The sequence below is a fragment of the Hyla sarda genome, chromosome 1, assembly GCF_029499605.1.
Source record: "Hyla sarda isolate aHylSar1 chromosome 1, aHylSar1.hap1, whole genome shotgun sequence".
Classification (NCBI taxonomy): domain Eukaryota; kingdom Metazoa; phylum Chordata; class Amphibia; order Anura; family Hylidae; genus Hyla; species Hyla sarda.
The window spans coordinates 386,246,574-386,261,837 of record NC_079189.1 but is presented as its reverse complement, the minus strand read 5'-3'; the positions used below and the strand labels follow the sequence as shown (position 1 = coordinate 386,261,837).

Sequence of the window (15,264 nt, the reverse complement as noted above, 5' to 3'; positions counted from 1 at the left end):
CAATTTGCTGCTATTCCTGTGAAACACCTAAAGGGTTAACACACCTTCTGAATGTCATTTTGAATACTTTGAGGGGTGCAGTTTTTATAATGGGGTCATTTATGGGGTATTTTTATTTTTTATTTTTTTTATAAGAAAGCCCTTCAAATCCACTTCAAAACTGAACTAGTCCCTGAAAAATTCAGATTTTGAAAATTTTGTGAAAAATTTGAAAATTGCTGCTGAACTTTGAAGTCCTCTGATGTCTTCCAAAAGTAAAAACATGTCAACTTTATGATGAAAATATTAAGTAGACATATTGTATTTGTGAATCAAAATATAAATTTATTTGGAATGTCTGTTTTGCTTACAAGCAGAGAGCTTCAAAGTTAGAAAAATGCTAAATTTTCAATTTTTTCATCTAATTTTGGAATTTTTCACCAAGAAATGATTCAAGTATCGGCGAAAATTTACCACTAACATAAAGTAGAATGTGTCACGAAAAAACAATCTGGGAATCAGAATGAAAGGTAAAAGCATCCCAGAGTTATTAATGTTTAAAGTGACAGTGATCAGATGTTTAAACAATGGCCGGCTCCTTAAGGGGTTAACTAGTAAAGACCCAAAGTTTTTCCAATTACTCTGAGTATTTTTTTAACCAACTAAAAGGGGCGTGGTTTGCACAGTTAGGGGTGTGTTCCCAATATTTTCCTGAAAACTCGACAGTTGTATTTAAAAACCCACCAGAAAAATAGTGAATTACTGAACTTAAAAACCCAAATGCCTTGAGGTGTGGGGAATCTGTTAAAAAGTGTGGGTTTTTTGAAAATCCTGTTACTTTGTCCCCTTAATAGCTTTTTATATTACATTTTTCATTTTTTTTAATTAGTTTTTTGGGAATTTCTCTTTTTTTCTAAATCTTGGATTTTATATATTTTTTACTTTGTTAACCCATTAACGACCATGAATGAAAAGCTACGTCCTGGTGCAGAGTTACTTTGATTTATTTATTTGCTTTACACTTTATTTTTCCTGTGCAACACTTTTTTTACCCCGTGCGATAGAATTTAATATCGTGTGACAGAATTTTCCTGACATGTGCGAAACATTGATAAATACGTGAGAGAAAAAAATATTCTGGGATAACACACTGAAAATAACCTGACACTTAGTAAATCAGGGCCATTATCTTTATTCTGTAGGTTGTTATGATTAAAATGAGACCCAATTTATATAGGTTTGTTTTCTTTTACTACTTTGAAAAATTCTAATTTTTTTGTACAAAAATTTGTATGCTTGAAATTTTCCTCTTCTGACTCCTATAACACTTCATTTTCTGTATACAGGGGCTGAGGGCACGTTTTGTTTGAAGGGGATCTGTAGTTTTTATCAGTATTTTTGTTTTGATGAGACTTTTTGATAACTTTTTTTCATATATAAAGTGACCAAAAATCTGAAGTTCTGAATTTTGGTAGTATTTTACACTATTGACTGTGCAGTTTCATTCACATTATATTTTAATAGTTTGGACATTTATGCACGCAGCAATTCCACATGTTTATTTTAGTTTTAATGGAAAAATGGGGAGAGATTCAAAATTTTATTAGGGAAGGGGCTAAGCATCAATGACATTTTTTTCTTTTTTTTTCTTCTATATTTTATTTACCATTTTTAGTCCCCTTAGGGGATTATTAGGGTATGTTCACATGGTGGAAAATTTGCAGACAGATAATCTGCCAATTTCAATGTTCTGACGGCGCTAGGAACACTCTCCATAGACAACAATGCATTTGCGAGCGGAATCCGCAGGAAAAAATACTGTATTTATCGGCGTATAACACGCACCCCCATTTTAACAGGGAAATTTAAGTAAAAGTAAAATAAATGACGGAATAAATGCCACATCATCCCCCCAACTTCGTTTTCTTCTGCACCTCAGTTTGGTCCCGTCCCCTCCAGTGCCACATCCTTCCTTCCCTTTTATCAGTCCCTGTGCCACATTTACCCCTCTCATCACCACCCCCCCCCATGTCACATCATCCCCCCATGTCTCATCATTTCCCCGTCATAGACCACCAGTAGCCATACAGACATTAAGCATTTAGTGCCTCCCCCAAACATCATTTCTCCGTCTCATCATCCCCCACCCTGTCTTATGTCCCCCATCATTCCCCCCTCATCATCCCCCCCCAACCTGTCTCATCATGCCCCCCCCCCCCCTCATCATTTCCCCCTGCCCACAAGACCCCCCGCCTGACCTGACCTGCCGAAGCGCAGCCAGGTAAGGGAAAAAAAAAAAAAGTTGGGGAGACGCTGATTAAAAGGTAGGGCAGATCCAGACAAGGTAGGGCTCATTTTAATCAGCGTCTCCCGCACTATCCACCACACCAGTACCTGTGGATAGTGCGGGAGAAAACAAGTGACAGTTTTCCAGAGCGGGGAGGAGACACCGCTGGTCACTGATTTAAAGTGGCCGCAGCCATGCTGCTAATACTTAACAAGCAGCCGCTGCTTTAAATCAGTGACCAGAAGATTTATCAGCGTATAACACACAGGCAGGCTTTTTGCCTTAAATTTAAGTTTTAAAAGTGCGTGTTATACGCCGATAAATACGGTATGTTCACTCTTTCTGTAGATGCCAAAATCAGGATTTCCACAGCACATGTTTCTGTTGAAGAAATTCCGCCATGTGCAAACCAATTGGATTCTGCTGCAGCATTGAAATCCAAGCTGCATATTTTAGCGGAATTCCAGTCAGAAATATGTGAACATAGCCTTACATGCCAAATACAGTATAACAACAACAAAAAAATAAAAAATAAAGAAAAGAAAAGAAAAAAAGAGGCCGGAAGAAGCACACCTACTGTGCGAAAACAGGTGTTTGCCTCTGAGCACCCCACATCAATGATGTCTCCCTGCCGGAATGGACTGACTGTATGAAAAAGTCTACAGGGTCGGTGCAAGCTTCTTTTCTTATAATGTGTTTTGCACGTAAGGCTAAGAAAATAATCTTGCACTCACCGCCCCTGTAGACTTTTTCATACGGTCAGTCCATTCCGGCACGGAGACTTCATTGATGCGGGGGTGCTCAGAGGCAAAAAGCAGTTTTCGCATAGTAGGTGTGTGCTTCTTCCGGCCTCTAAGGGCACCCCGCATCAATGAAGTCTCCCTGCTGGAATGGACTGACCGTATGAAAAAGTCTACATGGGCCTGGTCAAAAAGCCTATTGTCAGACAGTACTGGAGCGGGGGCGTCCTCTACCAGACCCAGCTTTACAGTATGGTCATGACACAGAGGCGGTTTGAGGCCATTCGGAAATGCCTGCATTATGTGGATAATGCAGCATGTCCCCCCGAAGGTGATCCCGCCTATGACCACCCAAATTTTGGGAGGCCTACATACCCCTCAGGAAGCTCTCGGTAGATAAGTCTTTTATCAGTTTTAAGGGGAGACTCCTCTTCCGCCAGTACATTCCCTCGAAGCGGGCGCAGTATGACGTGAAGCTCTATAAACTTTGTGAGAGTACCCCCAGGTACACTTACAAGTTTAGAGTATATGAGGGACGAGATTCCCGTATTGAACCCCCAGAATGTTCCCCCACTCTGGGTGTTAGCGGGAAACTCGTTTGGGACCTTGTGCACCCATTGCTGGATAAGGGTTACCACGTGTACCTCTGTTCAAATCCCTTGCCGCCAGATCCACGTCCGCTTGTGGGACTGTGCGGAAGAACCAGAGAGGCCTCCCTCTAAATTTTCTGCAGAAACCTATCCCAAAGGGTGAGTCCCGTGCCCTTACCCATGAAAACCTGTTGCTGGTCAGGTATAAGGATCAGAGGGATGTCCGTATGCTGACCACTATTCATGGTAACGGCAGCTCACCTGTCCCTGTGCGAGGTATCACAACACCGGTACTCAAGCCTGATTGTATTCTGGACTACAGTCGGTATATGGGAGTTGATCTTTCTGATCAAGTCCTCAAGCCATACATGGCCATGTGGAAAACACGGATATGGTAAAAAAAAAAGTTGCGGTCTACTTGGTAACTTGGTACAGGTTGCAAAGTACAACTCTTTTGTACTGTACCAGAACGCTGGCAACAAAGGGACATTCCTTCAGTTCCAAGAAGAAGTCCTAAATGCCCATATCTTTGGCGACCTGGAAAGAGCAGGCCGGACTTCCCAAGGAACTTCAGTTATAGGTGCCAGGATCGTCCCAGACCAGCACTTTCCAGGTGGAAAGAAGGGACGAACCCAGAAAAGATGCAGAGTGTGTCACAAGAGGGGGATACAGAAGACACCACAACTCAATGTGACACTTGCCCCGATCATCCGGGCCTGTGCATTAACTGCTTCAGGCAGTATCACACTTCCATGCAGTACTAAATTTTCCCTCTTGATTTAAATTTTCCATAATTTGACTCCAATGTACCAAGTCTAGAGTACATTCCAAGTTTTAACCCCATAAAACCACTAAATTGCCCAAAAAAATTCTATAAAAAAACCTGAGCGGGGTGCACATTTGAGGCAACAGGTTAGGGACGGCCACACACATCACATTCCCAGAATGATGATTCAGAGCATAGGGTTTGGGGTGGGCATATTTTTCAGATTTGGCTATGCTCTGGGTCATCATTCTGGGAACATAACTCTTTTATGATTTTATGTCCCACTTGTTAGTAATTCACCCCATGTAACGCTCCTTGGGGGGGGGGGGGGTCCCGCTGTTCTGGCTCCATAGGCAGCTATGTAGAAGCTCAAGGCCCCCTTACTGCGCTCCTGCTCTTCCGAGACCAGTGTGCACCCGCAGAGCTGTTTATGCCCAGATATGAGGTATGTCCATACTCCAAAGAAATGTATTTACAAATTTACAGTGACATTTTCTCCTAATACCACTTGTGAAAATGAAAAATTTGGGGTAACCCCAGCATTTGAGTGTACAAAATAAAATTTTTCCTTTTAACATCCCACTTTAACCCCTTAAGGACGCAGGACGTAAATGTACGTCCTGGTGAGGTGGTACTTAACGCACCAGGACGTACATTTACGTCCTAAGCATAACCGCGGGCATCGGAGCGATGCCCGTGTCATGCGCGGCTGATCCCGGCTGCTGATCGCAGCCAGGGACCCGCCGGCAATGGCCGACGCCCGCGATCTCGCGGGCGTCCGCCATTAACCCCTCAGGTGCCGGGATCAATACAGATCCCGGCATCTGCGGCAGTTCGCGATTAAAATGAACGATCGGATCGCCCGCAGCGCTGCTGCGGGGATCCGATCATTCATAACGCCGCACGGAGGTCCCCTCTCCTTCCTCCGTCCGGCTCCCGGCGTCTCCTGCTCTGGTCTGAGATCGAGCAGACCAGAGCAGGAGATGACCGATAATACTGATCTGTTCTATGTCCTATACATAGAACAGATCAGTATTAGCAATCATGGTATTGCTATGAATAGTCCCCTATGGGGACTATTCAAGTGTAAAAAAAAATGTAAAAAAATGTAAAAGTAAAAGTAAAAAAAAAAGTGAAAAATCCCCTCCCCCAATAAAAAAGTAAAACGTCCGTTTTTTCCTATTTTACCCCCAAAAAGCGTAAAAAACATTTTTTATAGACATATTTGGTATCGCCGCGTGCGTAAATGTCCGAACTATTAAAATAAAATGTTAATGATCCCGTACGGTGAACGGCGTGAACGAAAAAAAATTTAAAAAGTCCAAAATTCCTACTTTTTTAATACATTTTATTAAAAAAAAAAAATTATAAAAAATGTATTAAAAGTTTTTTATATACAAATGTGGTATCAAAAAAAAGTACAGATCATGGCGCAAAAAATGAGCCCCCATACCGCCGCTTATACGGAAAAATAAAAAAGTTATAGGTCATCAAAATAAAGGGATTATAAACGTACTAATTTGGTTAAAAAGTTTGTGATTTTTTTTAAGCGCAACAATAATATAAAAGTATGTAATAATGGGTATCATTTTAATCGTATTGACCCTCAGAATAAAGAACACATGTCATTTTTACCAGAAATTGTACGTCGTGAAAACAAAACCTTCCAAAATTAGCAAAATTGCGTTTTTCGTTTTAATTTCCCCACAAAAATAGTGTTTTTTGGTTGCGCCATACATTTTATGATATAATGAGTGATGTCATTACAAAGGACAACTGGTCGCGCAAAAAACAAGCCCTCATACTAGTCTGTGGATGAAAATATAAAAGAGTTATGATTTTTAGAAGGCGAGGAGGAAAAAATGAAAACGTAAAAATTAAATTGTCTGAGTCCTTAAGGCCAAAATGGGCTGAGTCCTTAAGGGGTTAATGAACATTTATGAAACACCTGTGGGGTGTTAAGACTCACTGTACCCCTTGTTACGTTCCTTGAGGGGTGTAGTTTCCAAAATAGTATGCAATGTGTTTTTTTTTTTCTGCTGCTCTGGCACCATAGGGGCTTCCTAAATGCGATATGCATGCCCCCCCCCCCCCCCCATTTCAGCAAAATTTGCAAATGTGACTCCTCTTCTGAGCATTGTAGTGCGCCCGCAGAGCACCTGACATCCACGCATGGGGTATTTCCATACTCAGAAGAGATGGGGTAACAAATTTTGAGGGGCATTTTCTCTTATTACCCCAGTAAAAAAGTAAAATTTGGGGAAAACCAGCATTTTAGTGAGAAAAAAAAATAGATTTCATTTACACATTCGATTTTAAGGAAAAGTTTCAAACACCTGTGGGGTGTTAAGGCTCACTGTACCCCTTGTTACGTGCCTTGAGGGGCATTGTTTCCAAAATAGTATGCCATGTGTTTTTTTTTTTTATATTGTTGTTCTGGCACCATAGAGGCTTCTTAAATGTGACATGCCCCCCAAAAAACATTTCAGAAAAACTCACTCTCCAAAATCCCAGTGTCGCTCCTTCCCTTCTGAGCCCTCTACTGCGCCCGCCGAACACTTTACATACACATGAGATATTTCCTTACTCTATAGAGAAATTGGGTTACAAATTTTGAGATGATTTTTCTCCTTTTAATCCTTGTAAAAATTCAAAAACTGGGTCTACAAGAACATGCCAGTGTAAAAATTGGGTGAGATTTTGAAATTGGTATTTCTAATATGAAGGCCCTTCAAATCCACTTGAAACCTGAACTGGTCCCTGAAAAATTCAGATTTTGAAAATTGTGTGAAAAATTGGAAAATTGCTGCTGAACTTTGAAGCCCTCTGGTGTCTTCCAAAAGTAAAAAAACATATCAATATGTAATTTGTTTGGAACATTCATTTTCCTTAAAAGCAGATAGCTTCAAAGTGAGAAAAATGCTAAATTTTCAATTTTTTCATCCAATTTTGGAATTTTTCACCAAGAAATGATGCAAGTATGGACAAAAAATTACCAATAACATAAAGTAGAATATGTCACGAAAAAACAATCTCGGAATCAGAATGAAAAGTAAAAGCATCCCAGAGATATTAATGCTTAAAGTGGTCAGATGTGCAAAAAACGCTCTGGTCCTTAAGGCCAAAATGGGCACCGTCGTGAAATTTTTTTTTTATATGTTGTAGTACTTAAGTACTACAACATATCTCTAATATACTTTTATTTAAAAAAATGCTTTTAAAACATTTTAAAAGCAATTTGAAATTCGGCCACTAGGGGTCGCCCTCCTGACCATTCTGACTGATTCCGGCAGGGCATCAGTTGTAATTTTGCGCAGGAACATCCAGGGCTGCGCATCGGCTCTCCGCACTCGCTGACGGCCCTGCTGCAAGGTACCGGGGGTGGTTGGATGGTACTCACCGAGCGGCAGGAAGAGGCTCCCCCGCACCCGTCCCTCCCGCATCGGCTCCTGGCACACTCCTTCCCCCATGAAGCTCCTGTCCTGGGTGCCTCCAGTTGTTTTACCACTACAACTCCCAGCATGCCCTGACAGCCAATAGATGTAAGGGCATGCTGGGAGATGTAGTGGTGAAACAGCTGGAGGCACCCCAGCAGGCATCAGTGACGTGGTGCCTGCTGGGGAAGTCTGCCTGGTAGTGAGCACACTACCAGGCAGACTAAATTACATTTTTAAAATAGTTAAAAAAATTAAAATAAAGGCAGGGAGGGTGTTAGGGATAGAAGGGCAATAGGCAGGGACAGGTAAAAAAAAAAAACATGATGGTGGGAGCTACCCTTTAAGGGAATAAGGTGTATTCCACATTTATTTTTAATAATGGTGCTGCTAAAAATAATACTTACCTACCCTGGTCTGGTCCCCTTTGTCCCCATGCTTGTAGCATCTTCTGAGTAGGGCCTGCCCGCTCAGCCAATCACTGGTCACAGCAGTGTCCCCAATATGTTGCCTCGGAAGCAGCTACAAGTGGGTGACAGTGGGGGAGCAGTGTAGGTATTTTTTTTTTTATCATTATTAATTGAAACATATAAAAGATTTTTAAATCCTGGAACACTTAGGGTATGTTCACACTGGTTAAGATGTTAGCGGAATTCTCGCTGATTAAATCCGCTCAAAATGACGGTCTTTTTTCCGCGCTGAATTCTGGGCGGAAATGAAAGGGGATAGGACACACAATAAAATGCGCAAATTCCGCACGGAAGCTGGGCAGACTGCCAACATTTTTTACATTTACTTCAATGGAGTTACGAGCCGAATTCCACATGAAGAACGAACATGTTCATTCTTCATGCGGAACGGGATTCTGTGACAGAATTCCGCTAGCGGGATTTCCTCAGTGTGAACTGAGGAGAGGAAAGTTAACTACATACTATGGGGTATGGCACTGCTGTATGAATTGGAGAGGAATAAGCGAGCAGAATTACATGTGGAAATTCCTCTCCAATTCCTCAGTGTGAACATACCCTTACTGTAAGGCCAGCTGGGGAGTCCTGTTGCTATACTCTCTATAGTACTGACAAACCACCAGCACCATTAGAATAGGGCAGGGCAATACCAGATGAGATCAGAATGGCTGTCCTCTTCCCAGGGGTGCCCCTTACTCCTGGGAAGGTGTGCCAGTCTTTGCCAACTCTGGATGATGACTTCTTGCCACTAGGGCTATCAGACCACATGGTATTGAGAGGTCAGCAACAATCCAGCTCACATAAGTGAAGTATATGATCAACTATTACGACGAGTCACCAAGTAATGTGATCACTGCTATGTACAGAGCCCTCCATGACTACCACACTGACACCCTCACCCACCGAGATGTAAGGAAGAGTATGGGGCTGTGCCCACTGCTGTGTGTACGGGCGGCTCTTACCTCTCCTCACAGTCCCGGCACTTGATGAGAATGGAGACCACTTTACAGAACAGCTCCTCCACCATGGTGACTTCGTGCTCTCCTACTCGGACATGTCCTGCTCTGTCCCGGGAGCTGCGGTGTCACGTGGAGCAGCACCTGTTAGCTGCACTCAGGCCGTACACCATGCTCTTTTTGCGGAATGAGGCGCCTTACCTTGGTCGCTCGGCTCCCCTCCCCCTTCACCTCCCCTTCCCTCACAGCCGCGGCTCCCGTGAAGATTCGCGCCACCTTCCCGCCGCCCGCAGCTCTCTCGCCTTTCCTCGTCTCTCTTCCCAGCTCCACCTTCGGCCACAGCTCCGGGGAGTGAGGGGCACAATGGAGCACAGCACATCACCTGAGGACAGGTGTGCAAATACAGGCTGGAGCTGAGCGCAGGCAGCCCATGCCTGATAAGCCATTCATGTCCCTAATACCAGCTACAAGCTGTAATAGATGCCACATGTCCCTTTCACTTCTGCAGCCCCTCTCACATTTATGTCCCACAGCCCCTCATGGTAAAATCTTGCAGCCCCCCCCCACATTAAAGGGGTACTCTGGTGGAAAATGTTTTTTTAAATGAACTGGTGCCAGAAAGTTAAACAGATTTGTAAATTACTTCTATTAAAAAATCTTAATACTTTTAGTACTTTTTAGCAGCTGTATGCTACAGAGGAAATTCTTTACTTTTTGAATTTCTTTTTTGTGTTGTCCACAGTGCTCTCTGCTGACACCTCTGTCCTTGTCAGGAACTGTCCATAGTAGCATGGGTTTGCTATGGGGATTTTCTCCTTCTCTGGACAGTTCATGATACGGACATCAGGTGTCAGCAGAGAGCACTGTGGTCAAGACAAAAAAGAAATTAAAAAAAATATTTTCCTCTGTAGTAAACAGCTGCTAATAAGTACTGGAAGGATTACGCTTTTTAACCCCTTAAGGACTCAGCCCATTTTGGCCTTAAGGACTCAGACAATTTAATTTTTACATTTTCATTTTTTCCTCCTCGCCTTCTAAAAATCATAACTCTTATATTTTCATCCACAGACTAGTATGAGGGCTTGTTTTTTGCGTGACCAGTTGTCCTTTGTAATGACATCACTCATATCATAAAATGTATGGCGCAACCAAAAAACACTATTTTTGTGGGGAAATTAAAACGAAAAACGCAATTTTGCTAATTTTGGAAGGTTTTGTTTTCACGCCGTACAATTTATGGTAAAAGTGACATGTGTTCTTTATTCTTAGGGTCAATACGATTAAAATGATACCCATGATTATATACTTTTATATTATTGTTGCGCTTAAAAAAAATCACAAACTTTTTAACCAAATTAGTACGTTTATAATCCCTTTATTTTGATGACCTCTAACTTTTTTATTTTTCCGTATAAGCGGCGGTATGGGGGCTCATTTTTTGCGCCATGATCTGTACTTTTTTTTGATACCACATTTGCATATAAAAAACTTTTAATACACTTTTTATAATTTTTTTTTAAATAAAATGTATTAAAAAAGTAGGAATTTTTGACTTTTTTAATTTTTTTTCGTTCACGCCGTTCACCATACGGGATCATTAACATTTGGGTGCGGCCCAAAGACTGGTTTGAGTGGCATTGGGGCCGCTCTGCCGGTGGGTCACTCCCCACTGTGGGCATTGGTGTCGCGGCGGTGGTGGTCCATTTTATGCTAGGGACGTTAGGGACCCACTCAAAATAGGTGGCCTTGACGTGGCGAGTGGGCTTGTACTTTTTGATCAAAAATGTATACTAACAACCTGTTAGTTTTTGATATTATGCTGAGAAGCAATCAGATCATTATACAAGATTGTAGATGTGCACCATGTCTGTTTTTCTACCCGAATTCACATTGTGATTTCTATCCCCTCTTTTTTTTTGTTTTTTTTTTTTTTTTTGTTTGAACATGTTGTCTGCACTCTTCCCCACCCCCTCAGCCCAACCCTATATAAGTAGTAGTTAGCTACACATGGGTCATTTCTTTCCTAGCAGCCTCCCAGTCTGACTGGGAGAGCATGGTAAGTGAGCCATTACACCCTGTTCACACTGGTGTGGTGCTGTGCGGTGTCCGTTACTGCCGTGGCGCCGTGTCTGCGGGGGGGTGCGGCCCAAAGACTGGTTTGAGTGGCATTGGGGCCGCTCTGCCGGTGGGTCGCTCCCCACTGTGGGCATTGGTGTCGCGGCGGTGGTGGTCGCCGCTCGGTGCTGCGCCATTTTATGCTAGGGACGTTAGGGACCCACTCAAAATAGGTGGCCTTGACGTGGCGAGTGGGCTTGTACTTTTTGATCAAAAATGTATACTAACAACCTGTTAGTTTTTGATATTATGCTGAGAAGCAATCAGATCATTATACAAGATTGTAGATGTGCACCATGTCTGTTTTTCTACCCGAATTCACATTTTATTTTAATAGTTCGGACATTTACGCACGCGGCGATACCAAATATGTCTATAAAAAATGTTTTTTACGCTTTTTGGGGGTAAAATAGGAAAAAACGGCCGTTTTACTTTTTTTATTGGGGGAGGGGATTTTTCACTTTTTTTTTTACTTTTACTTTTACATTTTTTTACATTTTTTTACATTTTTTTTTACACTTGAATAGTCCCCATAGGGGACTATTCATAGCAATACCATGATTGCTAATACTGATCTGTTCTATGTATAGGACATAGAACAGATCAGTATTATCGGTCATCTCCTGCTCTGGTCTGCTCGATCACAGACCAGAGCAGGAGACGTCGGGAGCCGCACGGAGGAAGGAGAGGGGACCTCCGTGCGGCGTTATGAATGATCGGATCCCCGCAGCAGCGCTGCGGGCGATCCGATCGTTCATTTAAATCGCAAACTCCCGCAGATGCTGGGATCTGTATTGATCCCGGCACCTGAGGGGTTAATGGCGGACGCCCGCGAGATCGCGGGCGTCGGCCATTGCCGGCGGGTCCCTGGCTGCGATCAGCAGCCGGGATCAGCCGCGCATGACACGGGCATCGCTCCGATGCTCGCGGTTATGCTTAGGACATAAATGTACGTCCTGGTGCGTTAAGTGCCACCTCACCAGGACGTACATTTACGTCCGGCGTCCTTAAGGGGTTAATAGAAGTAATTTACAAATCTGAAGAAAGCAGGTAAATGCCAGCGAGGGCATCTACCTGCTTTCTTCATACCTTGGAGGATTATATTGCCGTGCTGTGGCCGGGTGAGCTGACTATCTTTCTACTTTGCTCTAATTTACAAATCTGTTTAAGGCTGGGTTCACACTACGTTTTCCCCCATACGGGAGCGCATACGGCAGGGGGGGAGCTAAAAGCTCGCGCTTCAGTATGTCACCGTATGCGCTCCCGTATGTCATTCATTTCAATGAGCCGACCGGAGTGAAACGTTTGGTCCGGTCGGCTCATTTTTGCGCCGTATGCGCTTTTACAACCGGACCTAAAACTGTGGTCAACCACGGTTTTAGGTCCGGTTGTAAAAGCGCATACGGCGCAAAAATGAGCCGACCGGACCAAACGTTTCACTCCGGTCGGCTCATTGAAATGAATGACATACGGGAGCGCATACGGTGACATACGGGAGCGCGAGCTTTTAGCTCCCCCCTGCCGTATGCGCTCCCGTATGGGGGACAACGTAGTGTGAACCCAGCCTAACTTTCTGGCACCGGTTCATAAAAAAAAAAAAAAAAAAAAGTTTTCCACCGGAGTACCCCTTTAATATTCTGCAGCACCTCTTTGTGTCCCACAGTCTCTCATGTTTGATAGCCCCTCTAGGTAGTGTCCCCCAGCCCATCAGTAATGTCCCACAGCCCCTCTTGGTAGTGTCCTGCAGCCTCTTTATGTGCCACAGCAACGTCCAGCAGTCTCTCACATTAATGTTCCATAGCCCTTCTTGGTAGTGTACCCCAGCCCCTGTCGGTAATGTCCCCCAGCCTCTCTTAGTAGCGTCCTGCAGCCTCTCAATGTGCCGCAGCCACTCACAGCAACATCCTACAGCCTCTCTTGGTAGCACACTTGGGCGACATATGGGATATTTCTAAAAACTGAAAAATTGTAGTAATACATTTTGATTTGAATTGTTAATACCTGTTACGGTACAAAACATTAATTAAAATGGAGGGAAAAAATGGCAAACGTCATTTTTACTTTGCTATAAAGGAGAAGTCCCAAGTATCAAAATGTATCTCCTATCCAAAAGATAGGGGATAAGTGTCTGATCACTGGGACCCCCTGCGATCTCCCGTACAAGGTTTGGGCTCTCTTCGAAAAGGAGCGGGGGTTAGCACGCTCCCTCTATTCACCTCTATGGGATAGCTGGAAAAAGTATGAACTCGTGTATGTCTGGCTCTCCCATAGAGATGGATTTAGGGCACGTGCCGACCTCTGCTTTGTGCGTGAGACGAGCCTGAGCGCCATATAGGAGATCATGGGGGTCCCAGTGGTTGAACCCCCAGCGATCCTTTGGATAGGGGTTACATATTCCTACATGGTACTTCTCCTTTAAATCTTGTGCACCACCTAAAGGGTTAATACATTTTGTTAATGCCATTCTGAATACTTGGAGGGGTGAAGTCTTTGAAATGGGGTGATTCATAGGGGTTTTCAGCATACAAGCCCTTCAAATCCTCTTTAGAATTGAAATGGTCCCTACAAAAATCTAATTTAGAATTTTACTTAAAAATTACTCATTATATTATAAGCCTTTTAACCACTTAGGGTGCGTTCCCACAGGGCGTATATGCAGCATATTTGACGCTGCGCAAAATTTACGGCAGCAGCGGGAAATACGCTGTGTATTCCTTGCTCACTATACACACAGGGCTTTCCGGCGGCAGCCCTATGTGTGCAGTGAGTTTTGGAGGCGGGAGCCGCGTGTCACAGTCACGCCGGCACACAGCCCCGCCTCCAAAACTCACTACACACATAGGGCTGCCGCCGGAAAGCCCTGTGTTTATAGTGAACGTATACGCCAGGTGGGAACGCACCCTTAAGGACTCAGGGTGTACCTGTACGCCCTGAGACTGCTACCTAGATAGGAAAACAGAGCAACTCACCACACCGATCCAGATATTCTTTGCAAGTGGTTTCTTTATTCCATGTCTTCAAACATAGGAAACAAGCAGGGGAGAGTGAGCGTGGGACGGGGGGTATACTCTCGGTAACGGGACCGTTTGGCGCCGAGGCGCTTTGTCAGACCGGGATACAAGTATCCCGGTCTGACGAAGCGCCTCGGCGCCAAACGGTCTTGTCACCGAAAGGATACCCCCGCGTCCCACGCTCACTCTCCCCTGCTTGTTTCCTATGTTTGAAGACATGGAATAAAGAAACCACTTGCAAAGAATATCTGGATCGGTGTGGTGAGTTGCTCTGTTTTCCTATCTCTCTGCTACACACATAATTTACAAATCTGTTTAACTTTCTGGCACCAGTTGATTTAAAAAAAAAATCTTTTCCACCGGAATACCCTTTTAAGGGGTTAATGCCCTAAAAAGTATGTTTACCAGATGATACCAACATAAAGAAGGCAAATTGTGTATTAATAACAAGTTTATGGGCTAAATTTATATGGCAGAGAATTTCAAATCTAGTAAAGAACATTTTTCAAATTTTTCATTAAATTTTGAAGTTTTTCACAAAAAACACTGAATATATCAACCAAATGTAACCATTTATATAAAGTACAATGAGGGAGATTTATCAAGACCTGTGCAGAGGAAAAGTTAGGCTGTTGCCCATAGCAACCAATCATATTGCTTCTTTAATTTTTAAAGAGGCCTCTGAAAAATTAAAGAAGCAATCTGATTGGTCGCCATGGGTCAACTTTTCCTCTGCACTAGTTTTGATAAATCTCAGAATCGCTTGGATCAGTACAATCATTCCAAAGGGGTTAACCCCTTCCCGCTATAAGACGTATGCATGCATCCTAGGAAGGGGTGACTGTCATCAGAGCGGGATTGTGACACCAAGGGCCTCAGCTAATAGCCTGCAGCAGCAATCATTGTTGCTAGGCAATTA

General features: G+C 43.4%; 1 protein-coding gene across 4 annotated transcripts in view; it reads right to left on the bottom strand.

Moving 5' to 3' along the window:
• The window catches only part of LOC130276188 (spindle assembly abnormal protein 6 homolog), a 99,479-nt gene extending 89,758 nt beyond the window's left edge, over positions 1-9,721 (bottom strand). The window contains exons 1-2 of one of the 4 annotated variants that reach the window (XM_056525204.1): positions 9,226-9,720; positions 8,204-8,318 (exon numbers count right to left, since the gene is read on the bottom strand). In XM_056525204.1, the coding sequence (XP_056381179.1) occupies positions 8,204-8,244 (41 nt within the window). In that variant the 5' untranslated portion in view covers positions 8,245-8,318; positions 9,226-9,720. Of the gene's footprint in view, positions 1-8,203; positions 8,319-9,225 lie in introns of all 4 variants that reach the window. The other 3 variants (XM_056525214.1, XM_056525222.1, XM_056525197.1) reach the window with 3 other exon arrangements.
• Positions 9,722-15,264: the final 5,543 nt, after the last annotated feature.